Genomic DNA, 24,960 nt, shown 5'->3' with positions numbered 1-24,960 from the left:
CCAATCCCTCCCAACCACCAGCCAAAGCCTGACTCCACCCCGACTTCTGCCTCTCTGAGATACCAGCACGAGGCCCTGCAGCAGAACTTCTGTGTCCTGCCCAAACAGGCCCTAATTCCAGGGCTGAAGGAACAACAAACTTTCAGGTTTACAGATCAAAATCCAACCCTTTTTTTTTCCTACCCAACTCCAATTTAATTTTTTTTTTTTTTTTTTTTTTTTTTTTTTTTTTTTTTGGTGTTGCCACCTTCACTTTGAGCTCTTGGGTCTGGCTTGGGAGGGGTGTAAATGAATTTTATCTCTGACTGGAGCCACTGGGAACTGCAGCAGGGGGGTCAGATGGTGCCTTTCCTCACCGTGTTTGCTCTCTGGCATCCAGCTGACAGCTCCAGCCAGCCTGAGAGGCTGCGAGTCCCTCTGGCCCCAGCTGGGTGTTTGTTCTCTGCTGGGCACTGAGCCGGGGAGAAAAGCAGCATTTTCCTCCCTATTTTGAATTTCTCTGCTCTGCCAGACTTTTTGTCTTGCCTGGGAAGCAGCAGAGCCACGAGGAGGGGGACAAGGAGGTAAGTCCCTCTTTTCTCTTGGCTCAGGCTGGCTCTGCTCGCCTCCAAGTGCTGGTTAATGTTTTTTGCAGCAGGGGCCAAGGGGACGGAAGAGGAGGAGGAGGAGGAGAGCATCAGAGGAAGGCAGGGGCCCCACAACATCCCGGCAGAGGAAAGGCAGCCCGGAGAGAGCCTCGTGGTGAGTGGTGCCTGGTGGGAATGTGCCGTGGGCTGTCACCAAGGGGGAGTCTGGAGCTTGGGGGGACACTAGGGGACAGTGGGTGCTCTGGTGGCCACGTGGCAGCAAGCAGGGGGTCCCAGAGGGGGGGTCCCACCCTGGTCGTGGCCTGTGGCTTGTGTAGGGGGGTCTGTGTTGGCCCCACTGCACCCCAAAACCTTGTTCCAGCAGCAAATCCCCAGCCAGGAGCTGCACAGGGGTTGCAGTGTCCACAGGCAGGACCTGTCCCCATTTCTCCCCCAGCAGCCACTGCCCCACCCAGAGCAAACCTGGCACCTTCTCTGTGGCCAAAAAAAGTGATTTTTGAGGCATGAGCGAGCACAGGGTGCCGTGCCCTGTGGGAATTCCCAATCCCCTTTTTTTAAGGGAGGGTGTTTGGGACACGTGCAGCTGTGATCCCAAATCCTGCTGCAAAGGAACCCCCAGCAGCTGGAAAAGGATCCCAGGATGTGCCCAGGGCTCACCAAACCTCTGCCCATCACCCAGAGAGGTGAGCAGCGGGGCAGCCAGGGATGCAGCGAGGCTCTTTTGGGATGTGCAGGTGGAGATGTCCTACCTGAGCCGGGTGCCCCGCCGCCTGCCAGCCCCCTGGAGAAGCCCCCGGCCCTTCAGCAGCTCCTCGGGCCCCACGGCCAAGAAGAGCGTCCCGTACCAGAAGACGCTGCAGGAGGAGGGGGCCGGGGGCGGGCAGCCCAGCCGCCCCCCGCCCGCCTCGGCGCAGGTGGTGGTGGTGGGAGGGGGCAGCCTGGGCTGCCAGACCACCTACCACCTGGCCAAAATGGGGCTGAGCGACGTGCTGCTGCTCGAGAGGGACCGCCTGACCTCGGGCACCACCTGGCACACGGCGGGTGAGCGGCGGGGAGGGATGCTCGAGGGTTTGGGATGCGCTGTGGGAGGGGTTTGGGCTGTAAATGCTGAGAATTTGGGGTTTTCCTTCTGTAATGTTTTTTAAAAAGTCCCCCAAATTTGCGTTTTTTCGCCCCCAAGGTTTATGTGGCTGCAGGAAGAGGAAACACTTTATTTCCAGTATCCACCCCCTTTTTAAAGCCACTTTTCTATGGCAGGGAAGGCTGAGCTATATAAGCTTTTTTCTATTTTTCCCACACTTTTGTGGCCCATCCACTCCATACCCCCTTTCCCCCATCCATTTAACTCCCGAAGAGAACAAAACCCGATGGTTTGCAGCATTCCCGCAAATCCACGAGATGGAGCACGAGCCCCGCAGGGTGACACAGGACACAGGGGGGACCCCGCGGGGTGACACAGGACACAGGGGGGACCCCGCGGGGTGACACAGGACACAGAGAGACCCCGCAGGGTGACACAGGACACAGGGGGACCCCTCAGGGTGACACAGGACACACGGAGACCCCTCCCCTGCATCCCGCTCCGGGTGATGGGGAGGTGACAGAGCATCTGTGGCACCCTGTGCGTGTCCCCCGCAGGGCTCCTGTGGCAGCTGCGTCCCAGCGATGTGGAGGTGGAGCTGCTGGCACACACGCGGGATGTGGTCAGCCGGGATCTGCCGGCAGAGACCGGGCTGCACACGGGCTGGGTGGAGAACGGGGGGCTCTTCATCGCCTCCAACAAGCAGCGATTGGATGAGTACAAAAGGCTCATGTCGGTAGGGAGGAGCCCCGGGCTGTGTCCCCTTGCAGGGTGGGCTGCAGGAGCGGGGTGTTGTGGTCTCTGAATGTTCCATCCCCCACCTGGACAGCAGGTCCCTTCCAGGGCAGCCTGCTGACTTGAATAAGGCAGCCAAAATCTGTCAAATTCCTCCAAATTTGGCAAAATGAAATCCAGCCTCGGATTTTTGGCTGTTTAAATAGTGGTAGCATCGTTTTCCCCGTTGTGCAGCATCATTTTTCCAGCTTCAGTTTAAAAACAGGGTCATAGTCCCTGAAATCTGAGCATCACCCCCTGCTGGATTTAGGGTTTGGGAGACAAACACGTCCTGGGATTCTCCTCCTCCTCCTCCTCCAGCAGCAAGTGGTGAACAAAACTTTTGTTCCCTACCGAGCTCTGGGTTTTCCTGTCCCCTGGCAGCTGGGGAAGGTGTATGGTGTGGAGTCCCACGTGCTGACCCCGGCCCAGACCAAGGACCTGTACCCTCTGATGAACGTTGATGACCTGTATGGCACCCTGTACGTCCCCAAGGATGGCACCATGGACCCCGCTGGCACCTGCTCAACTCTGGCCAGAGCAGCGACTGCCAGAGGCGCTACGGTAGTTTTTAATTAGTAATTTACTCATTAGTGCTTCTTGGTTTCATCCTCTGCCTTCCTCACCTTCTGCTTTCCCATCGGGGCAGAGCTGCTCCTGCAGATTTGGGTCGTTCCCAAGGAGGGTGTTCTCTGGTTTGGGTGACAGTGACAAAGCTGGCAGGAACCATGAGATCCAGGGAAAACAGAGGGTGGAAAAAAGACCTTTAGGAGCAACACAAGGCACTCAGAACTCTGCTTAGGTTCCCTGTTCCCAGATTTGGAGGCTGCATGTCAGGTGAGGCGGGTTGTCCCCCTGCCCTGGTGACCCTGCTGTGACTCTGCCCCCACTTTCTGTGCCACCAGATCATCGAGAACTGCCCGGTCACGGGCATCCAGGTGAGAACTGATGATTTCGGGGTGAAGAGAGTGCATGCAGTGGAGACAGCCCACGGCACCATCCAGACTCCCTGCGTGGTGAACTGTGCAGGTACGGGGGGCAGAGCACAGGGCGAGGGGTGGCACAGGGACAGCGGCCACAACTCACGGCTGGCTTTGCTCCCGTGAGGAGGAAAATCTGCCCTCATCCCTTGTATAGCTGTCCCCTGCAGCTGCCAGGGGGTGCAGAGGAGCTCAGCACGGGGCTGTTGTCTCTGCAGGAGTGTGGGCGCGGGCGCTGGGCCGGCTGGCGGGCGTGCGCGTGCCGCTGGTGGCGATGCACCACGCCTACGTGGTGACCGAGCGCATCGAGGGCATCCAGGTCAGTCCTGCCCCACGCCTCGGCTCCTCCGCTCCGGGGGACAGGGCTGGAGAGGCAGGCAGAGCCCTGCCCCTTCCAGGGACCCCCAGAGCTGTGGGACCCCCTGATTCCTGCCAGGTCAGGCTCTGCTCTCAGCAGTGCACACCCTCAGCAGGGCTGTCAGAGCACCTTGAACAGAGCCAGATTTAATATTTAACGAGGTTACAACTGGCAGGATGGTATTTTTCCCCTCAAGATCTCTGTGTTTGGTGTCTGATAGCAGCATTCATAAAGATCCCAGACTCTCTGAGCAGGGCCCAGACCTGTCAGGCAGAGGTGTAGCTCTCTAAGCTTTTCTAGACTGCCTCTATAAATCTGTTCCTGCCATCTGGCTGCGGAGAATTGCTTGGGAGTTGAAGGAGCCTTCATCCTCTCATGCCCACTGCATTGAGGGTGACACATTAATTAGTTTCCATCCTGCTGACACAGTCTGTGCCTGCCCTTTCAGCAACAGGTGCCTGGTTGTGAAAAGTGCTGTGGTCCATGGTTACGTTTCTGTCCCAGTGACTCCACCGTGCCCTATGCAGCAAGAAAGGCTCCAGAGGAGAGGCTGCAGCTCGCAGACCTCGGCGCCTCCTGCTCAATCCACTTAATTCCCCTTGTCAACACGGCTTGCAGTAGGCCCTACACCGATTCCTCAGTGTTATCTAAATGTTTCCCCATCCATTATTCACAAGAACAAATCCCTCATTCTTCGCGCACCGCTGCCTGCGCCTCGAGCTGCTGCATCCTCCTGCGGAGGCGGGTGGCAGAGGAGTGATGATTGCTGAGCTAGGATCAACCACAGGGGCTGCTCCCCGTCCCCAGGGCACCCCTGGGTGCTGCTCGGGTGTCTGTGTAAGCTGCTCTGGCCAGGTTAGCTGGAGCTGAGCTGGCTGCTTTCCTCTTGGGGTGCCCAGATTTCGGTGCTGAGGGAGCACCCACGGTGCCATCGTGTCCCATCCTTGACAGGTGGCTGCTGCAGGTGCCCACCTTGTGCCCTGGACTTTGCTGGGTGCCACAGGGGTGTCCCCGTGGCTCTTGGCCTCCTCTGACCCCTGCACTCCCCTGCCCGTGTTTCAGAACATGCCAAACGTTCGCGATCACGACGCCTCGGTCTATCTGCGTCTCCAAGGCGATGCCCTCTCCGTGGGTGGATATGAGTCAAACCCCATCTTCTGGGAGGAGGTGAGTGGAGCCGGGAGGTTTTCTGGGGGAACGAGGCAGATTTCCAGGCAGGTTTCCCCACCTCCAGGGGTGGGCGCAGGCACAGCCCCCGAATTCTGCAGGCACCAACCTCTGGTGGCTGGTGGGGAGAGCAGGGGGAGCATCTCCCCTTTGGGGCTGCCTGTGGCACAGATATGCAGGGCAGAGGCAACAGCAGAGCCAGATGCTACTGTGCGCATCCCTCTATCCTTAATTTAAACTACAGGTTTATCTGGGTTGTTCAAGAAAACCCCAAAATCCCAGAGATTTAATGCAGCCTCGATTTATCTTCTCTGAGGATGCCAGAGATGAGGTGGTCTCACACAATCCTCTATTCTGTGCCCTGATTCTTGTTTCTCCTCTTTAGGTATCTGAAAAATTTGCTTTTGGCCTCTTTGACCTGGACTGGGATGTTTTCACGCAACACATTGAAGGTGCTGTCAACAGAGTGCCAGTTCTGGAGAAAACAGGAATTAAATCCACTGTCTGTGGGCCAGGTAACGTGGCTGTGGTGACCACTGTGGTGGCTGGGTTTTTCTGAAGATTTTGCTGGAGGAAAAGGGAAACTTTATAACCTGAGGAGAAGAAAAACTCTGAATGCAGAGAAAGCGCTGCTGGTCTGGCTGCAGTGGTGGCATCTTCCAAGGGGTGGCATTCCAGGCCTAGCCTGGGTGGAGAAATAGAATCACACATTCAGAGATTCACAGAATGGTTTGGCTTGGAAGGGATCTTCAAAGATTATCTAATTCCAGCTCCACTGCCATGGGCAGGGACACCTTTCACCATCCCAGGCTGTTCCAAGCCCCATCCAACCTGGCCTTGAACACCTCCAGGGATGGGGCAGCCACAGCTTCTCTGGGCACCCTGTGCCAGGGCCTCCCTACCTGTTGTAAATAACTTCTATCTTAGAATTTCTTTTAATCTTCTCAATTTCTTATCATCTCAATTGTCCCTCTTTCTGCTTAAAACCATTTCCCTGGGGAGCTGACTGCCTTGATTTAGTTTGGTAGTGAATGGATCTCCAGTTGATGTTGTGGCTGCTGGACTGGAAAATTAAGGAGCAGATGTTTTTAAGCAGTGGCTGTTATGTTACCAAGTGTTATCTTCTGTAATTATTTTTACTACTTGCTCCTGGTCTAGTGAGATTAGATTTACCCAGATTTACATCCCTGGTGTGGAGTTAAAGCCATCCCTGCAGTGGCAGCTGGAGGTGGTGCCAGACATTGAGCCTGAGCCTTGCACACTTGGTTTGCCCTTAAAATCCACTACACACTAAGAAATCAACTATGAGAAAAGTCCTTTTTGCTGAGGCACTTAAAGGGAAACTCTTTGGGTTGTGTGAGGGGAAAGTAGGGCATGTCTGGTGCCCTGCAGCACATCAAACATGATTTGTACGAGGTGGAGACCTTGGCCCTGGGTCCAGTGGTTTGATTGCACTGTGAGCAGAGCAGGACTGGCTGCTGGTGGGTGAATGTCTCCTCTTTGTCGTGCAATAATGTCATTTTCCAAGGCTCAGCTCTCCTCCTTTTCTCCTTCATGACTGAAACCAGCAGCCTGTGGCAGCTGAGTCATGCTGGGCTGATCAAATGGCAAAGGCCTTGTCCCCTCTGCTGTGGTCACTGTGCCAAGGTCCCCGGAGCCCTCCCCACTCATCCAGGGCAAAGTCAGCTCTGCTGGCAGGGAATGTGCTTTGCCTGTTGCTCCATTAACTCCCTGAGTTTGTAGCCTGGAATATCTGTACAGGGATATTGGCATGTGAGGAGCTGCTCTGGTGGCAGTGCAAATATTCCTGCTCTGCTCCTGCCTCCTCTGGAGCAGTGGGATCAGGGGAAACAAAGTGGGCATTGCTAAGTGGGGAAAAACCACTCTGAACTCAGTTTTCCCTCTCTCCTTTTCCATGGATGGATGGATGCACCACCCAACAGGGAGGAGGATTGCACACCTCTGTCAGGGGCTTGCTGTCCTCCCTGGTGAGGATTTATAGAGGGATTTCTATGGCTGATGGCCCAGTAGAATAGCAGTGGCAGCAGGAGACATTATGAGCACAGGAGAGACATCCCCAGCTGAACCAAGTGGCTCAAAGTTATGGATTTCCCAGCAGGAATTGACAGAGGTGGAATGCACCGTCAGGAAACAGGGCCCAGATGTTGAAATGGCAACAAACAGATCAGTGCAGCCCCCTTGGCTGGGGGATTGGGAAGGAAAAAAGAGCCCTCACAGTGCCTCGTTCACCTTCTCTTGGGGAATTAATTTTGCTTCCCAAATTTTCAGTCTAACTCCAAAAATCCGTGCTTGGTGTTGGCCCAGTTCTGGCCCCACCGACGTCTCTGGGAGCAGGACGAGCTCAGCACAGGAGGCTGCAGGAAACCTGTTTGTAAAGTGTGTGACATGTCCCTAAAGTGTGTGATCCCCCTGTCCTGGCCTCGCTGGCACATCCCCTCCCTGTTTTCCAGAGTCATTCACAGCTGACCACAAACCACTGATGGGAGAAGCTCCAGAAGTCCGAGGCTTCTTCCTTGGCTGTGGCTTCAACAGCGCCGGTAAGAGAGGCCTGAGGGGGCAACACCCTGCTGGCATGGGATCCCAGGGGCATCCTGGCATTCCCCAGCCCTGCTTGGCCTCCTGGCCCCGTCTGCATCCCGCCCTGTTCCCCAGGGATGATGCTGGGAGGTGGCTGTGGCAGGGAATTGGCTCATTGGATCATCCACGGCCGCCCGGAGAAGGACATGTACGGCTACGACATCAGGCAAGTCACCCAGCTGCCCCCATGGGCACCCCTCATCCCTGCTGGCCCTTGGGGATGCCTCCAAGGCAGGGCTGGCATCAGGAATGGGTGTCCAGGCAGCGTGTGTGTCCCTCCAAGGAGCTGGAATCAATTAGAGGCAGTGGCTTTAATGAATGCACACGTGGGGTTCATCTCGTTCCACTCCCACACAAACAGCTTCCATCAGGCACAAGGAGATCGTGGTGGTGGGGAAGGATGGGGTAATTATGTTTGGGTTTTGTTGTTCAATTAGAGCCGTGCCTAATCCTCTAAGTTAATAATCAGGGGGATGATTTCAGCAGCACAAAGATTAGCTCGGCCCCCCCCTGCAGCACTGCCCGGGCAGGGAGTTGTGACCGTGCAGATGTTGGCTCAGTAATTGCTTTTGACTTGCTTGATTGTCTTTGATTGGGTTTGGGCTTTCTTACAGGGCTGTAGTGACAGCAACCACCTTGTCAGGGACAAAGCTGTGAAAGCCTCACGTTGCTTTAGTGGCCAAGCTGGTAAAGGCCACCTTGGCTTGGGCTGTGAGGGGCCTGCAGAGATGGGGGAGATGCCTCCAGCTGCCCCTTCCACCAGCTGGGCTCGGGATGGGGATGGGGAGATGGAGAAATCCCAGGCTGGGCACTGGGTTGGCACCAGCACAGCCCCCCTGACCCCAAGGGATCCCAGCCCTGCTCAGAGCAGCCAGGAGCTTTCCACCCACACATCTCCCATCTCCCATGTCCCATGTCATCAAGCTGTCAGTCCCATTCCTTCCCTTTGGTGACAATTACCAAGCTCCTCTTTAAATAACTCCCTTTTCCACACATTTCAATATTTATCCTCTCAGAACATTTGCTTGTAAATATTTCATCTGGCAGCTGTTGCCCGCTTGCTGCTGTCAAAAATTCAGCTCGTTGGTGAAGGGGCTGAGGCTGATGGGGCAACCAGCGGTGCTGGTGACATGCCATGTGTCACCTTGTGCCAGCAGAAGAGGCAGCTGCTCTCACAGCTCTTGGGGAGCATCACTTGTATTCCTTGCAGGGCTCAGCCCCATGCCCTGCCTCTCCTCTGCACCCAGTGAGCCAGGAGGGAAGCTGAAAGCATCATTTTAAAAGTCCCTAAAAATGGAATTTTGTCCTTCATGCCCAGCCTGGCTCCCTTTCTGCAGCCCCGGGAAAGGTGCCACTTGTGCCCAAGGCTGCTCCCCATGAGTTACAGGTCTCTGGGATTAACAACCTGACCGTGGGCTGAACTGGTGCGTTCCTTCAAGGAGATTTTCTCTTTGAAAGATGGAAATACTTCAAATGAATTGAAGATATTTTGGGTTTTATTTATATTTCAGCCTGGGGAGAATTGGGTGAAAAATATAAGGAATGTCCAGGGCTCATTCCCTCATCAGGGCTGTGCTTAACTGGGGCAGAATGTTGAAGTGGGGAAGAATTAACCTCAAATTTCTTTTTTTTCCTATTTCCCTCCTCAGCAGGGCTGTTTTCTGCTCTCACTGGCTCTGGGGTGGGGCAGCTCCAATGGTCAGCACCGTGGCATGGCCAGCACCAAGCCCTGCTTGCCTCCTCTGCTCCTACCCACGAAACTGGAGCAGGAATAACAATTTTACACCAGCATCTGCATCCACCACACCTGGCTCTGGTCCAGAAGTCCCTGAGCTGGTGGGCTCATCCAGATGTTGCCATCTCCTTGCCTTCCAGGAGGTTTCACCACTCCCTGACCGACAACAACCGCTGGATGCGGGAGCGCAGCCACGAGTCCTACGCCAAGAACTATTCCGTGGTCTTCCCCCACGACGAGCCCCTGGCAGGACGCAACATGAGGAAGGATCCCCTGCACGAGGTGAGGACACGGCCTGGGCAGGCCCTCGCAGCAGCAAAAAGGAGCTCACAAGGAGTGGCTGTGGCTCTGTCGTTCCCCAAAGCTTTTGTGCTGCCGTTTATCCATCCTGGGAGATCCCTGCTGGATCCCAAAGCTCACTGTGAGGGCTCTGGGGCCATGGGTGGTTTAATGGTTTAATGCTCAGAGAGTCTGAGCATTGCCATATTTAACTCAGCAGATGTGGATTAAGAACCTGGTGATGATCACTGGGCAAGGGAAAAAGGGAGAGGAGAGCTCTGAGGCTGAGTCCATCCCAGAGGAGCTGAGAGAGCTGAGGGTGCTGAATGCTCACAGGAACCTCCGTGTCCTGCTCACAATTTAGCAGCAGTTTCTCCCCAAAACAGCATCTCTCATCATGGAATGAGGCTGGGCACAAGGGAAGAGGGATGTGCCTCTGTGGAGGTGGTTTTGCCAGCACCCCCTAAGCGGTTTTGCTCCCTGGAGCCACCAGCCAGGGTTCCCTCCTGCTCCAGCCCCTTCTTCACACAAATATCCACAGGTGACCACTCTCAAGATGCAGCACTTGAGACAAAACCCCAATTCCCAGCATTTTGCTGCACCAGCAGCTCAGAACCCCCCAAATCCCTGGAGACACTCAGCACCAGAGCCTCACCCCACTGCCAGCCCCAGCCCCAGCCCTGGCAAAGCCACATTTCCCAAGCCCATTCCTGCTTCCCTCTGATTGGCATCACACCATTCCTCTTCCAACTGGAGGGCAGAGGCTCAAGCAGTAAAACAGACACCCCTGCCCGCCAGCCCCCGGTGTTTGGTTGACAGCTCAGTTGTTTTCTGTCACTGAGGATGCAATTTATTTTTTAATAGCACGTCTAATAAGTGATGCCCACTTGACTGACAGGCTGCTATTTATCCATGCAGCTCCAGAACATGTGCTGTGTTTTATAAATAGGCACTGAATGATTTCTGAGATGTTCAACAAAATCTATTCTTTTCCGAATTGAGGCTCCAAACAAAAATGTCTTAATGGATCCCTAATTAATTGCGTGCAGAGAGGCTTTCCTGTGAGCTCAGAGGAGGAATGAGAAGGTTGCTGTATAAATATTAAATGTTGTTATATAATTACTCTGTAAACATGGTGGGGAATCTTGCTCTCTGCATGCAGCATCTCTTGGTCAGCAATTTGGGCACCCCAGGGCAGGTTTTGGTGGGGTGCACAGCTGGGCTGTGGCTCTCTGCCTCTTGACCCACCCTTGAGGAAAATATCCTGCTTGAGGGGGACAGAAATCAGGCAATTTTTAGGTTTGACACTGTTTTAAAAGACATTTTGGCTGAGTTTGGCTGTTGATAGCCAAACCAAGGGGTCACAAATCTGGTCTTGAGCCCACATCTGCATCTGAGGAGGGCAGCCTGAGTGCTGCTCAAAAAGCTGTGAAAGGAATTTTTAAAAATAAAAGTGTTTGTTCCCGTTTCTCCTGTGCAGGAGCTGCTACGACAGGGCTGTGTTTTCCAGGAGAGGCACGGCTGGGAGAGACCTGGCTGGTTCAACCCTGGGGGAGCAGCCCCGGTAAGAACTCCTGGGGTTTGGGGGGGTCTTCAGCCTGGAGAGACCAGCTGTGGGAGGACCCATCCCCATGGGCAGGGATGGGTGGGGATCCATCACTGAGAGCAGGGATTTTGGGGTGGGGACCCCTCACCATGACAGGGATGCTGAGGGGAGGACCCATCACTATGGGCAGGGATGCTGGAATGGGGATCCATCATTGTGGTCAGGGATTTTGGGATGGGGATCTATCACCATGAGTAGGGATGTTGGGATGGAGATCCATCACTGAGGGCAGGGATGTTGGGATGGAGATCCATCACTGAGGGCAGGGATGTTGGGATGGAGATCCATCACTGAGGGCAGGGATATTGGGATGGAGATCCATCACTGAGGGCAGGGATGTTGGGATGGGGATCCATCACCAAGGGCAGGGATGTTGGGGTCTGGATACATCACTGAGGGCAGGGATGCTGTGGATTCCTCCCCATGGGCAGGGATGTTGGGATGGAGATCCATCACTGTGAGGGCAGGGATGTTGGGATGGGGTCCATCACTGAGGGCAGGGATGTTGGGATGGGGATCCATCACCAAGGGCAGGGATGTTGGGATGGGGATCCATCACTGAGGGAAAGGATACTGTGGACTCCTCCTCTTGCGCAGGGATGCTCTGGTTGGATCCATCCCCATGGGCAGGGATGTTGGGATGGGGATCCATCCCCATGGGCAGGGATGTTGGGATGGGGATCCATCCCCATGGACAGGGATCCATCCCCATTGGGGTGAGAACCCATCCCCGTGGAGGTCAGGGATGCCAGAGTGGAAACCCACCACACAGCCATCTCTCCAGGAGCAGGGTGAATAAGACAAGGAGTCCTTTGGCTTCGGCCTCACCTCCTCTTCCTCCCTGTCCCCAGGTCCTGGACTATGATTACTACGGTGCCTACGGCCACCAGCGCCACAGGGACTATGCCTACAACCGCCTGCTGGGGGACGAGTACACCTTCGACTTCCCCCCTCACCACGACATCGTGAGTCCTGCCCTGCCAGAACTCCCAGAGCCAGCTGGGGGACTTGGAGGCAGCAGAATTTGTGCCCCATCGCTGCTTTTGGGGGAGTTGGTGATGCTGGGAGGGAGGGGAAGCTCTGAAACAGTGAAAAATGTCCCAAAAATATGAAGAGAAATGTGTAGCCCGTGCTTGAAACCTCAGGGGAGAGGCCATGGGAATTATGTTGCTGCCTTCCTGAAGTGTTGGGAGCAGCTTGGGGGGAAAAAATCCAATTTGATAAAATTTGGGTGTTATTAATGATAACTGTCACAGAGTTAGTGAGGTGAGGAATGGGATCAGGCACTCAGGACAGCCTGTCAGGCTGGCTCCAGCAAATACTTTATTCTTTCAGGAGCTTTTTGAAGCCTTTAAAGGCACCAGGAGAGTGTCCTGGTATCATTTCCCGTTATGTAAATGGTTTAATTTGTGTTTTTCTTTGTGGGCTGAGAGCACGGCTCAGCCTCAGCGCTGTGTTTGCTCTGATTGCAGATCAAGAAGGAATGTTTAACGTGCAGGAACGCCCTGGCTCTCTTTGACATGTCTTATTTTGGGAAATTCTACCTGGTTGGACCTGACGCTACGAAAGCAGCCGACTGGCTGTTCAGTGCTGATGTGAGCAAAGCTCCAGGTACAGCCTCAGCTCCTCCTTTTGCTGGGGAAATCTCACCCCAAAACAACCCAGGGGAACCCAGACTGGCTTTTCCTCTCAGTGCTGCTTTTGCAGAGGGTTTGGGAAGAGGCTGCTCTGCCTGTCCTCACCTCTGGGTTCTGCCTCCTTCACACAGTGCTCTGAGCTGGGGGATGAAGGAGGGAGGTTCCAGCTGTGCCTCACATCTGGAGGTGCGATGAGTGCTGAGTAAATCAAGCACAACCCTCAAACAAGCCAGCTGTGGCTTGTTGTCCCTTTTTTCCGAGGCTGGGAAGCAGCTTTGGGCATTTCCGAGGATGCAACATCAGCTCCTCACACAGGAAAGGGAAAAAACCATCATTCTTTCCCCCTGCCGGTGCTGGGTCACCCAGGGGCGGTCAGGGCAAAGCCAGGATGGGTGATTTAATGACGGGCACACCTTTTCGTGCTGCCCAGCAGCTCCGTGCCCGGCTGGCTGATGGGCAGCGTGCCCCTGTGCCCCGCAGGCTCCACCGTGTACACCTGCATGCTGAACCGGCAGGGCGGCGTGGAGAGCGACCTGACAGTCAGCAGGATCAGCCCCGGCACCCCGGGCTCCCCCCTGGCCCCCGCTTTCGAAGGTAAAATCCCTGAGCCCGGTGATGCTGCAGCGGGGGAGCTCTGCCTGGGTTCACCCTCCCTGAATTCCCAGGTTTTCCCGCTGCCTTTTCAGCCGTGTCAATGCACACAGAGAGTTTTCCAGTCCTGGGCAGGTTTGTGCCAGCATCTCCTCCCTCCCTGCCCCGCTGGAGGGGCTGCAGGCACAGGGCTGATTGCATTTTCCTAATGGCAGCCACCTGGCTTTTTCCACCTCTGTCCTCCGGTGCCTGTAACCCGATTATGTCCCCTGTCCCCAGGGCCCTGCGCTGCTCATCGCTGTTATTGGGTTTGTCCAGCCCTGCCTGGCAGCTCTGACCTCTGTCCCAGCCCTTATCAGCTGCAATTAAGGGGGACTGAAAGGCAGCAGAGCAGCCCTGGGGGCAGGAATGGCATTAGGCAGCTGCGGAGGAGGAGGCTGAGCTGGCACAGGGTGAGGGCTGGTGGCCACAGAGCCCTGTCCCCATGCTGTGTCACCCTCAGGTGTGCCATGGCAATCTCAGCACCCTGTGTCACCTTCAGGTGTGCCATGGGACAATCTCACCATGCTGTGTCACCTTCAGATGTGCCATGGCAATCTCACCATGCTGTGTCACCTTCAGGTGTGCCATGGGACAATCTCACCATGCTGTGTCACCCTCAGGTGTGCCATGACAATCTCAGCACCCTGTGTCACCTTCAGGTGTGCCATGGGACAATCTCACCATGCTGTGTCACCCTCAGGTGTGCCATGGCAATCTCACCACGCTCTGTCACCTTCAGATGTGCCATGGCAATCTCACCATGCTGTGTCACCTTCAGGTGTGGCAATCTCACTACCCTCTGTCACCTTCAGATGTGACATGGCAATCTCACCATGCTGTGTCACCTTCAGGTGTGCCATGGGACAATCTCACCATGCTGTGTCACCTTCAGGTGTGGCAATCTCACTACCCTCTGTCACCTTCAGGTGTGCCATGGCAATCTCACCATGCTCTGTCACCTGCAGGTGTGGCAATCTCACCACCCTGTGTCACCTTCAGGTGTTCCACAAGGCAATCTCACCCTGTTTGTCCCAGCAGCGTGGGGTGCCTGTGATTTTTCCCTCCCTCGTGGGAGAATCCTCCTTCCCTCCTGTCTGGGACACTGGCAGGGGAAGCAGGGTGGGAAGTGGCTGGCAGAGCTGCAGGTTCTGTCGGGCACTGGAGGTGTTTAATCACAGCAAAGTCTATTTTTCCAATTACAGTAGGTGGCTGCACTTATTATCATTATGACAGAATACCAGAGAGCAATTTCGTAGTGGCAGGAAAGACAGAGGGAAGATTGATTACATATTAATCAGCTCTCAAACACCGTCCCTGGGGATTTTTCCGCCCAGGATTACCGAGGAGATGAAATTCTTCCTTGCACACAGTAGGAATTGTGCTGTAGTGGTTATGGGCTGGTCACTGCAGCATTCCCTGCTCCCACCTGTCCTCACAGCTCCCTCCACGCTTGAGGGGCTGTTCTGTACTGGGACAAAAGTGCTGTTGTTCTCAAGGAGTTTTTTCCTGTGATGCTCACACACACTTTCACTGTTAATGGTTTTCAATGTGCTGAGCCCCACAAAAAGCAGAACCCCAAAGCCTTCCCTAATCCCACAACTCTTTAACCCCCTTTTACTGGCAGTCCCCAGGCAGGGCTGTGCAAGCTGGGGATGCTCAGGGCTGCACCTCAGGCTGTGCAGAGCAGATCCAGCCCAGCCCAGCCCTGAAAGGCTGCCCGGGGCTGTGTTCCAGGGGATGGCTACTACCTGGCCATCGGCGGGGCTGTGGCTCAGCAGAACTGGTCCCACATCACCACCGTGCTGCAGGACATGAAATTCCAGTGCAAACTGCTCGACTGCTCGGAGGAGCTGGGCATGATGAGCATCCAGGGGCCTCTGAGGTGAGAGGTGTGAGCCCCTCCCTGCAGCCTGGGCGGGGAGGGGTGGAGGGAGGGATGGGAGGAGGGATGGAGGGAGGGATGGGATGGAGGGATGCAGGGATAGAGGGAGGGATGCAGAGGTGAAGGGAAGGAAGGAGGGATGGAAGGAGGGATGGAGGGATGCAGGGGTCGAGGGAGGGATGCAGGGGTGGAGGGAGGGATGCAGGGATGCAGGGATGGAAGGAGGGATGCAGGGGTGGATGGAGGCATGCAGGGATGGAGGGAGGGAAGGATGGGATGGGATGGGATGGGATGGGATGGGATGGGATGGGATGGGATGGGATGGGATGGGATGGGATGGGACGGGATGGGATGGGATGGAGGGATGCAGGGATGGAGGGAGGGATGGGATGGAGGGATGCAGGGATGGAGGGAGGTTTTCCTCAGGTGCAGGTCCCCGTGCTGGGCAGGGAAGGGTGTGAGCCCCATGCCAGTGAGTGCTGATGTGGCTGGGGTATCATTCCATTTTCCACAGAACTGGAATTTCTTTTGAGGCTCCCACAGCACTGCATGTCAGCCACCTCAGCTCCTCTTTGGAGTGAGAAGTCTGTCTTGCCAGCAAGATGAGGGAGCAAGATTTGGGCACAAACCCCCCAGGGCAGGCTGGCAGCTGAGTGCCCTCACTGCTCCCCCTTTGCTGTTTCCCCACAGCCGTGCTGTCCTGCAGGAAGTGCTCGACACCGACCTCAGCAACGAGGCCTTCCCCTTCTCCACCCACAAAATCACCACGGCTGCAGGATGCCAGGTAGGAAGGGGCCACTCCTTGAGCTGCCCAGGGAGCTCTGGGCCCTGTGCACCCACCAGCCAAGCACAGAATCCCAGACTGGTTTGGCTTGGAAGGGATCTGAAAGACTGTTGTATTGCACTAAGTGGTTTCTTTAGTTGTTTTTTTTTTTTTTTGCACTGGGTTTTGTATTTTGCACGGAATAGTATACAAAAGATTATCTTGTTCCACCCCCTGAAATGGACAGGGACACCTTCCACAGTCCCAGGGTGCTCCAAGCCCTGTCCAGCCTGGCCTGGAGCACTTCCAGTGATCCAGGGGCAGCCACAGCTGCTCTGGGCACCCTGTTCCATCTCCTCTGTTAGGAATGTGTCTGCCTCCTCTTTATTGCAGAGAGGTTTTGGTGTGGTTTTTGCAGGAAAAGGCCAAAACCCAGAGTGAGAAAAGGGTGTTTCCCTCCCTGACTGCCTGGCAGGTGCCACCCTGCTCTCCCAGCCCTCCCAGTGGTGTCACAGCGCCGAGCCTGGGGAAGGGACAGGGTGACTCATGGCTTTGCAGTGATGCCACAGGAATGAGAGATGCCTCCATGGATTAGGGTGAGCCCTGGTGATGAGATCTACCTGACACTCCAGACACTTTCCATTTCTCCCTCCTCATAAAAAAACGGAGACAATTTAATGCAAAGCCTGTCAGGTGCTGGCAGTAGGGACTGGGCAGCCTGGGAGCTGCTGTTTGATCACTGCAGAAGCCTGACAGTCCCAGGCTTCCTGTACAGCACAGATCATCCTGCTTCTGCCCAGGCTTCAGGGCTCACATATGCCCTGAAGCTGTTGATTGAGCTTGAACACCCCAAATAGAGGAGTTGATGACCATGAAGTGTCATTTTTCTCAAAGGAGAATGTCCTGGGAAAACCTGCTGCTGGCAACTTTGGGTATCAGGGAAAAGCTTTAGCAAGGTTTCCTGGAGAAACTCTGGTTTCTCAGTGATGTTTATCCTGTGTGGAATATTCCTTTGGTTGTGGAATATTCCAGGTAGAATTTGTACCTGCTCCTTTCCACAGGAAGCCTGGGCAGGCCATGATCCCAGAGCATCCCTCTCCTGCTGGATGAGCTGGCTGGGAGGAGGAACCGTGCCCAGAACTCGCTCTAGTTCTCAGGCTGGAGCCTGGTGGGGGATGAAGGAGGTGAAGGTGAAGCAGTAAATCTCATAAAAGGCAGCAGGAGAGCCAGGAGCTGCAGCAGGCTGGATGTTAAGGAAATTGGGTTAAGCCACGTGCGGCCACTTTTCATTCAGAATTAAAATGGCTTTAATTCGACTGCAGCTGCCTGCTGAAGAGATTGCTGCTAAATCAAATTAGAGCCTCTTGATTTGTGAGCTACAGCCTGGCCTGGCCTTAAGGTGGTTTAAGTAAGGCCCAGATTTTGCCCAAGTCAGATTAATCTCCAAACCATTGCCATCAGTGCAGGCTGGGCTTTGGGTGCCCAGCAGCTCAACCCACAGCGAGTTCAGTGTCCCTTGGAAGGCCTGGGGGACTTCAGAGCCAATCCAGTGGTGCAGGTTGTCCAAAGTGCTGGATTTTAGTCTCCATCAATCCTCCCCACACCCTCCCTTGTCAGCCTGAAGCAGGCTGATATCATCTTGTAATAATCTGCTTCTGCCCTAAGAAAGGTGTAGAAATGTTCCTGTCTCCACGGGTGTGATGAGTTTATTTGCATTTCACTTCAAGTTTGTTATAAATAATCCAGTTCTTCGAGGAAGACAGAGCTGGCAGGAGTTTTGTGGATTCTTTGGAGTGTAAATTCCCTGACGGACAGAGAGAAAAGCTCTCCTGCCTCAGGGGTGTGAGCTGCCAGGGCCACCCTTCAGGAGGTCTCCTTTGTCCCACTGGACAATGAGCAGCAGGGACCCCATCCCACGCTGGAATTAGAGTGGGAGGATTGCTCAGGGCAGCAGGCAGAAGCCTTTGCTGATATTATCACCTTCCAGGGGGATTAAACTGAACCCAGCATCTTAAAAAAGTTATCATCAAGATTTTCCTGCATTAACTCAGTAGTTGAACAAAATCAGCTGGAGTCAAAGGAGAGTTCCAGCAGAGTTAATGACTCTGGAAATTATGGATTGGTTTGTGAGTTTATATATAGAGTCTCTCATTGTATGGAACAGCAGAGAAAGGTCCCCCTTTGAATCTCACTGCTGGAGATAGGCAAAAATTCAGGTTTTCATTTTCTATGGTACCTAGAATGCTTTTGAATTGCTGCACAAAACCCAGGAATGGATGCTATTCCACAGCTCCAGCTGGAAGAGCTGCTCCTATGGGAATCCAGCAGAGCTGCTGGGTCCAGCCCTTAGCATCCCCCTCCGTGGTGGGATGTGAATCCTGCCTGGGGTCCCAGTCCCTCCCTGTGCTGAGCTGATCACCGGCACCCCAATTTTCCAGGGTTACCTGTTCCCTGTGGGGCACTGCTCCTGCTGGGATGCTCATTCCCCTGGAGCTCTGGTGCTTTGAGAGGAAGTTTCTCCCAGGAGTAAGTTGCTCTTGATTGTAAAGAGCACTTTAGCAGCAGTCCCAGACGGGGTTAACGAGCCGGGAAGTTGCCTGTCAATCCCCGGAGCATCTCCTGCCGCAGTGAAGATGGAAGCTGGCTTGCAGCAGCCTCTTCTCACGCTGTTCCCTAATTAGATGGCACCTTTGTGTAGAGGAAAAGGCTCCTCTGAGCCCGTTGTGCTTGTGCTCCTGGGGAAGGGAGTGCCAGCCTTTGTGCCTGGCTGCGGGGCTGTGCCAGGGGCCAGGGCAGGGCTGGCTCCTGGCACCTCAAAATAAATTCCTCATCCTGTGCTCCTTCCTTCTGCCCACTCCTATTGCAGAGGTGAAGGCTTCTTGCAATTTAAAAATTGTAAATTCAGCTTGAGGATGTGATTTTGGTGCTAGGGGAAGCAGGAGTGGATTTGGGCTGCCAGCCGTGCCCCCTGGCCATGCTGGCAGCACAGAGCCCAGGCAGCCCTTGGGCACTTCTGCCTGCTTTGGGCAGCAGCTGCTGGTGTCTGCATTTGTCCCTGGGGTTAGAGAGCTCTGCTTGGGGCAGGAGTTCAGCAAATGGCAAAATGCAGCTTGTGCCCCAGCCCCAGGCAGAGCCAGCAGGGCCAGGCCAGCCCAAGGCCACCAGAGCCAGCCTGCAGGTGTGTTCTGAGCTTTGTTACCAGCACAGATCACAGCCCAGAGCAGAATCTGGAGTTGCTCTCTCTCCCAAAGCCAGCTCTGTGTCTGCAGTGGATGTGTACCCAAAGGGATGAACCAGAGGGGTTTTGTGGGGGAGGAATGGAGAAACACAATGGGATGAATCAGAGGGAAAGGCAGCTCAGGCTCCAGGGCTGTCTCCAGGGAAGTGCCTGAGCTGGCCTGGAAAGCTTTGGGGATGGAGACTGTTCCAGAGGGACAGCAGGAGGGCGCCTGGGTGAGAAGCTGGTGGAACACAGGCAGGGCAGGCTGTTCCCTGGGACTGCAGCCAGGCTCCATCCCCGGGAATGAGGCTTCTCTGGAGAAACACCAAATCCCCTGTGCTGATCTGCTCATTCCTCCTTGGGGCTTCTGGCACTTGGTGTGGAGCTAATGTGACAGCACAGCTTTGGGACACCACCTCCATGGGAGCCCTGAGCATTCCCTGGTGGGACTGGGAGCCTGTGGGAGCACTGTCCAAGGAGGGAACATCAGCAGTGATGAAGTGCCCCAAAAGCAGGACAGTCCTGCTGGGGACCAGCTTCCCTGTCTCAGTGGGTCAGCAGAGGGAGACAAAAGCTTGGCTGGAGCTGGAGCATCACATCTCACCCCAGCCCTGGAGTCTGTAGCCAGAGCATGCTGCAGCAGCCGCCTCTGCCCGCTGGCACTGGTGGTAGCTGGGTTTGAAGTGCCAGGCTTAGGATGTCCAGAGATGAGAAATTCACTCTGAGCCTGTCTTGGTGCGAGAAAGGAGAGCCCAGAATGGCCTTCCACCACAAGGTTATGTGACATTCCTTTTCCCCTTGACGCGGGGAAAAGGAGAGCCCAGAACTGCCTTCCACCCCAAGGTTATGTGACATCCCTTTTCCCCTTGACGTGGGGAGAAGGAGAGCCCAGAACTGCCTTCCACCACAAGATTCCCATGACATTCCTTTTCCCCTGACATGGGGAAAAGGAGAGCCCAGAGCTGCCTTCCACCCCAAGGTTATGTGACATTCCTTTTCCCCTGACATGGGGAAAAGGAGAGCCCAGAACTGCCTTCCACCCCAAGGTTGTGTGACATTCCTTTTCCCCTTGACGTGGGGAGAAGGAGAGCCCAGAACTGCCTTCCACCCCAAGGTTGTGTGACATTCCTTTTCCCCTTGATGTGGGGAGAAGGACAGCCCTGCCCAGCCGAGTTCCAGCACAGGAATGTTTGCCCTCTTGCCTCTGCAGGTGCGTGCCATGAGGCTGTCGTTCGTGGGCGAGATGGGCTGGGAGCTGCACGTGCCCAGGGCTGACTGTGTGAAGGTTTACCGGGCGGTGATGCAGGCGGGAGCCCGGCACGGCATCGCCAACGCCGGCTACAGAGCCATCGACAGCCTCAGCATCGAGAAAGGTCCTTGCTGTGCTCTCAGCAGCACTCTGCTTCTCCTCCGGCGGGGGGACCGGGAGCTTTTCCTCAGCTTTGGGGTGGGCAGTGTGAGTGGAGGGTCTCGGAATGCTGAGGATTCCCCTGTGGCTCCTCTCCAGGGTGTTTTATCCACGTGAACGAAGGGCAGTGTCAGGGGCAGGGGTGCTGTGACAGGGCCAGTGGGTGACCCGTGCTGGCTCCCTGCAGGGTACAGGCACTGGCACGCAGACCTGCGCCCCGATGACACCCCGCTGGAGGCAGGGCTGGCCTTCACCTGCAAGCTCAAGTCCAGCATCCCCTTCCTGGGCCGGGAGGCTGTGGAGGCACAGAAAGCCAAGGGCATCTTCCGCCGCCTGGTGTGCTTCACCACCGAGGAGTGAGTACCACAGGGGAGTGAGTACCACTGAGGAGTGAGTACCACAGGGGAGTGAGTACCACAGGGGAGTGAGTACCACTGAGGAGTGAGTACCACTGAGGAGTGAGTACCACAGGGGAGGGAGTGAGTACCACTGAGGAATGAGTGAGTACCACTGAGGAATGAGTGAGTACCACTGAGGAGGGACTGAGTACCACAGAGCAGTCAGTGTCACTGCTGGCTCTGCTCCCTGCTGCAGCTCCAGCCCAGGAGCAGCACCTCCACCGAGCCCACCTGTTAATTTTCCTGGCTTTTACTGAGAGGTGTTTTAAAAGGTTTTATTCTGTTATCAGTTTTGGTGAAGAGTGAGATATAAGAGATGCAAAACCCAATGCCATTTCATCAAATGCTAGCCTATTTCTTGGTTACAATACTTTATAAATGTTTTTCAGCCCATCAGCTTTTGCTACACCATGCTGTTATTACTTCTAACAAAAATCACCTCTATTTTTACCCCACGTGGTCTTGCTACCATGCATCTTTCACACTTTTAATTCTCTAAAATATCTGGTCTTTTTGCAAGGCCATATTTTGGAACTTCTTTCTACTTCAACGTCTCTCTCAACAATGTTATCTTTACAGTTCTTTACAAATCCATTTCTCGCACACACGCACACAGGTGCCACACCTGGACAGCTGTTTCCCATGCTCTAATTCCATCTCTAATTTAAATCCCACCGCAAACCCCCTGTTGGGTGTTCAGTGGGAGTGTGAGGGTTGAGCTTGTTTCACCCCAAGGTTTTGCAGGTTGGGCTGGAGCCACTCTGGGCTCAGCACGGAATGAGCCCCTGGCACGTGGGCTGGCCTGGGGCAGAGCCCTGTGCCCCTGGAGGGGCTCTGCCGTGGCAGCTGTGCCCTTGCCTTGCAGGAAGGTGCCCATGTTCGGCCTGGAGGCGGTCTGGAGGGACGGGAAGGTGGTCGGCCACATCCGCCGGGCAGATTTTGGGTTTGCCATCGACAAAACCATCGCCTACGGCTACATCCGAGACCCCGCAGGGGGCCCGGTGAGTGCAGAGCCCCAGGGTGGCTGTGCCTCCTCCCCTGTGTCACCTGGGGGGCCAGATGGGACCCCAGCTCCCTCGTGCAGGCTGCAGGGTGAGGGGCTGGTGACAAAGTTGGTGTCACTGTCGCTGTGTGAGGCCCACGTGCGGCTCAAGGGCTGCCTCGGGTGTTGATTGCAACCAAATATTTAATTGCAGCAGCAAATTCACTTATGTTGTAGGGAGCAATGGCCAATAGGAGCAGGGCAAGGTTTTAATTAACCCTGGGAGGCTCCTGGGTAATCAGGCAGGTGCCCTCATTAAGCAGCGTGCTGTGGGGACAGAGGTTGGGTGACATCTCCAGGGACCTTTTCTGTGCCGTGCAAGAGCTGTGTGTGTGCTGTGATTCCTGCTCTTGCTTGCCTTGGCTTTTCATCCTGCATTCCTGCAAGAGTCCCACGGCAAGTGGCTTTGTGGGCCAGTTACCCCAGGAATGCCCTTTTCTCCCAGTGATGAATCTCTTCCTCTTCCTCTTCCTCTTCCTCTTCCTCTTCCTCTTCCTCTTCCTCTTCCTCTTCCTCTTCCTCTTCCTCTTCCTCTTCCTCTTCCTCTCCCTCTCCCTCTCCCTCTCCCTCTCCCTCTCCCTCTCCCTCTCCCTCTCCCTCTCCCTCTCCCTCTCCCTCTCCCTCTCCCTCTCCCTCTCCCTCTCCCTCTCCCTCTCCCTCTCCCTCTCCCTCTCCCTCTCCCTCTCCCTTTCCCTTTCCCTTTCCCTTTCCCTTTCCCTTTCCCTTTTCCTTTCCCTTTCCCTTTTCCTTTCCCTTTTCCTTCTCCTTTCCCTTCTCCTTTTCCTTCTCCTTTTCCTTCTTCTCCTCCCGCTCCTTTTTTCTCTCTTTTTCCCTCTCCTTTTCCCTCTCTCTTCTCCCTTTTTCCCTTTCCCCTCTCCTTTCTTTTCCCCTTTCCTTTCCCCTTTTTTCTTTCCACCACATACCTCCACAGGGGGGTAAAAAAAACCCCAAAATTTTCAAACACTGATTTTTTTTTTTATTTTTTTTTTTAAACAGGCTGCTTTTAACAGTTCCCTTCCTCCTTTCCACACATCCTCTCGGGATGGCAGAGCCGGGTTTTCTGCAGATGTGTGGGGCGGGTGGGAGCTTGCCCAGGGGATGTTGGCACCCTATAGGGGTTTTTCCTGCTCTGCCTCGCAGGTTTCCCTGGATTTTGTCAAGAGTGGCACCTACCAGCTGGAGCGGATGGGAGTGACCTTCCCGGCCCGAGCTCACACCAAATCCCCGTTCGACCCCGACAACAAACGCGTGAAGGGCTTTTACTGAGGGCTGCTGGCTCCCAGAGGGCAGAGGAGCTGCAGGCTGAGCTCCCAGCCCCTCCTGCCCCTCCTGGCTCCAGGCTCAGCTGTGAGAGCCGGGCAGCCCCCTGGAACCCGCCGAGGCAGTGTGGGTCAAATCAGAGGGGACAGGAGGAAAAGATTCCAAAAAGCGCCAAGGCTCTGCTGCTCTGGTTGCCAAGTGAAGCGGGGCCACTGCAGCAATAATTCTGTTCTGTGGGTTAATTGGACTGCAAACAGTGTTTGGTCTCACTGCGTGTGAAGTGGTTTCAATTTCTGACTTTGCTGGAAATTCTTTCCCCCCAAATGTAGTCTCACTCTGCCTGGGAATGAATTTTTTTTAAACTAGCTCTGCTGTTCATACAGCTAGAGCCTCCAAAGCTGCCGTCCCTCTGGTCCCTTGCTGTGTCTGTCCCCCCTCCCTTGGGTGTCACCTCATGCTGGGGACTCTGCTGGGGTGGGCAGGGGCAGGAGTGCAGGGTCAGTGCCCAGGCTCACACTGTGGGTTCCTCTCTGCAGGGATGTTTGTGTGTCATAATCTTGGAACCATGGAACAGCTTGGCTTGGAAGGGACCTTAAAGCCCATCTCATGGGTTCCATGGGCAAGGACACCTTCCACTGTCCCAGCTGCTCCAATCCCCATCCAGCCTGGCCTTGGACACTGCCAGGGATGGGGCAGCCATGATTTTTCTGTGCTGCTCCTGGCACAGGCTGTGGTGTGAGGTGGCCACTGGGGACACTGGCTGGCAGCTCGCTGGTCCCTTGTGGCATCTTCCCAAGGGTCACCTTGGAGGTGGCTCCTTTCAGCTGCCAGCAGAGAGGGGGATGCTGGCAGAGGCTGAGCCGTGAGCTCAAACCCCTCTGGCAGCTCAGAGCCAGCCCTGGGGGCAGCAGGGAGGGCTGCAGGGGGTTTGCCTCACACGCACGCAGCCTGTGCTGATGAAGGATCAGCAGCTCCCCATCACCATCCCGTGCTCTGGGCCCCTCACTGGGCTCTCTGCTGGAGCTTTCACCCTCCTGAAGAAATAATCTCACTCCCTGCTCTTCCCTTTTCCCCCCTTGACTGGGTTTGCTTGGGTCACAGCCTTTTTAGAGCTGATTTCAATTCCTTGCCCTCATGCCACGAGCGCCATGGGCAAGAGCGTGAACTCTGAAATGCTTTGGTTTTACTGAAAACATTAAAAACCAAGATTGAGATGAATTTTTCTCTTGAATAGGAGGTGACTGCCCTGCCTCTGGCAGGCAGAGGGCAGGGGAGGGGGTGGCTGTGCTCCTGTTCTGAGAGAAGGAGCATTCTGCCTCCCTGCTAAGCCAGGCATCGCTCCGTGCCTGGAAGATCAGGTTTTGCTTAAAAAAAGCTTTTTCTGGTGTGCAGTGCTCTCACCTGAGGTGTTTCTTACACCCAAGGAGGCTGGGAAGGAATTTTGGGGGCCACCTGGCCTGGATTCCCCCTGTCCCAGGGCAACAAGGACAGGCACTAAGCTGGGATGGACATGGACTCCCCTCCACCTCCACACCTCCAGCCTCTCCTCTGC

General features: G+C 55.1%; 1 protein-coding gene across 2 annotated transcripts; it reads left to right on the top strand.

Annotated features, from left to right (window-relative positions):
- Window positions 1-322: 322 nt before the first annotated feature.
- SARDH (sarcosine dehydrogenase) lies at window positions 323-24,638 on the top strand. Of its 2 annotated transcripts, XM_064394108.1 has the most exons (22): window positions 323-563; window positions 635-741; window positions 1,322-1,628; window positions 2,226-2,404; window positions 2,827-3,006; window positions 3,348-3,471; window positions 3,641-3,741; window positions 4,843-4,947; window positions 5,333-5,462; window positions 7,419-7,505; window positions 7,621-7,711; window positions 9,421-9,562; window positions 11,040-11,123; window positions 12,017-12,130; window positions 12,638-12,776; window positions 13,283-13,396; window positions 15,170-15,317; window positions 16,008-16,101; window positions 20,511-20,673; window positions 20,896-21,064; window positions 21,972-22,107; window positions 23,289-24,638. In XM_064394108.1, exons 3-22 carry the CDS (start codon window positions 1,328-1,330, stop codon window positions 23,412-23,414), a joined length of 2,727 nt encoding a protein of 908 aa, XP_064250178.1. In that variant the 5' UTR covers window positions 323-563; window positions 635-741; window positions 1,322-1,327; the 3' UTR covers window positions 23,415-24,638. The 2 variants fall into 2 exon arrangements, with proteins under 2 accessions (XP_064250178.1, XP_064250177.1); XM_064394107.1 differs by lacking the exon at window positions 323-563 and having other exon boundaries at window positions 572-741.
- Window positions 24,639-24,960: the final 322 nt, after the last annotated feature.

Source organism: Passer domesticus, chromosome 18 (assembly GCF_036417665.1).
Source record: "Passer domesticus isolate bPasDom1 chromosome 18, bPasDom1.hap1, whole genome shotgun sequence".
Lineage (NCBI taxonomy): Eukaryota > Metazoa > Chordata > Aves > Passeriformes > Passeridae > Passer > Passer domesticus.
The sequence above is the reverse complement of the archived record's forward strand: the minus strand, read 5'-3'. Positions and strand labels throughout refer to the sequence as shown.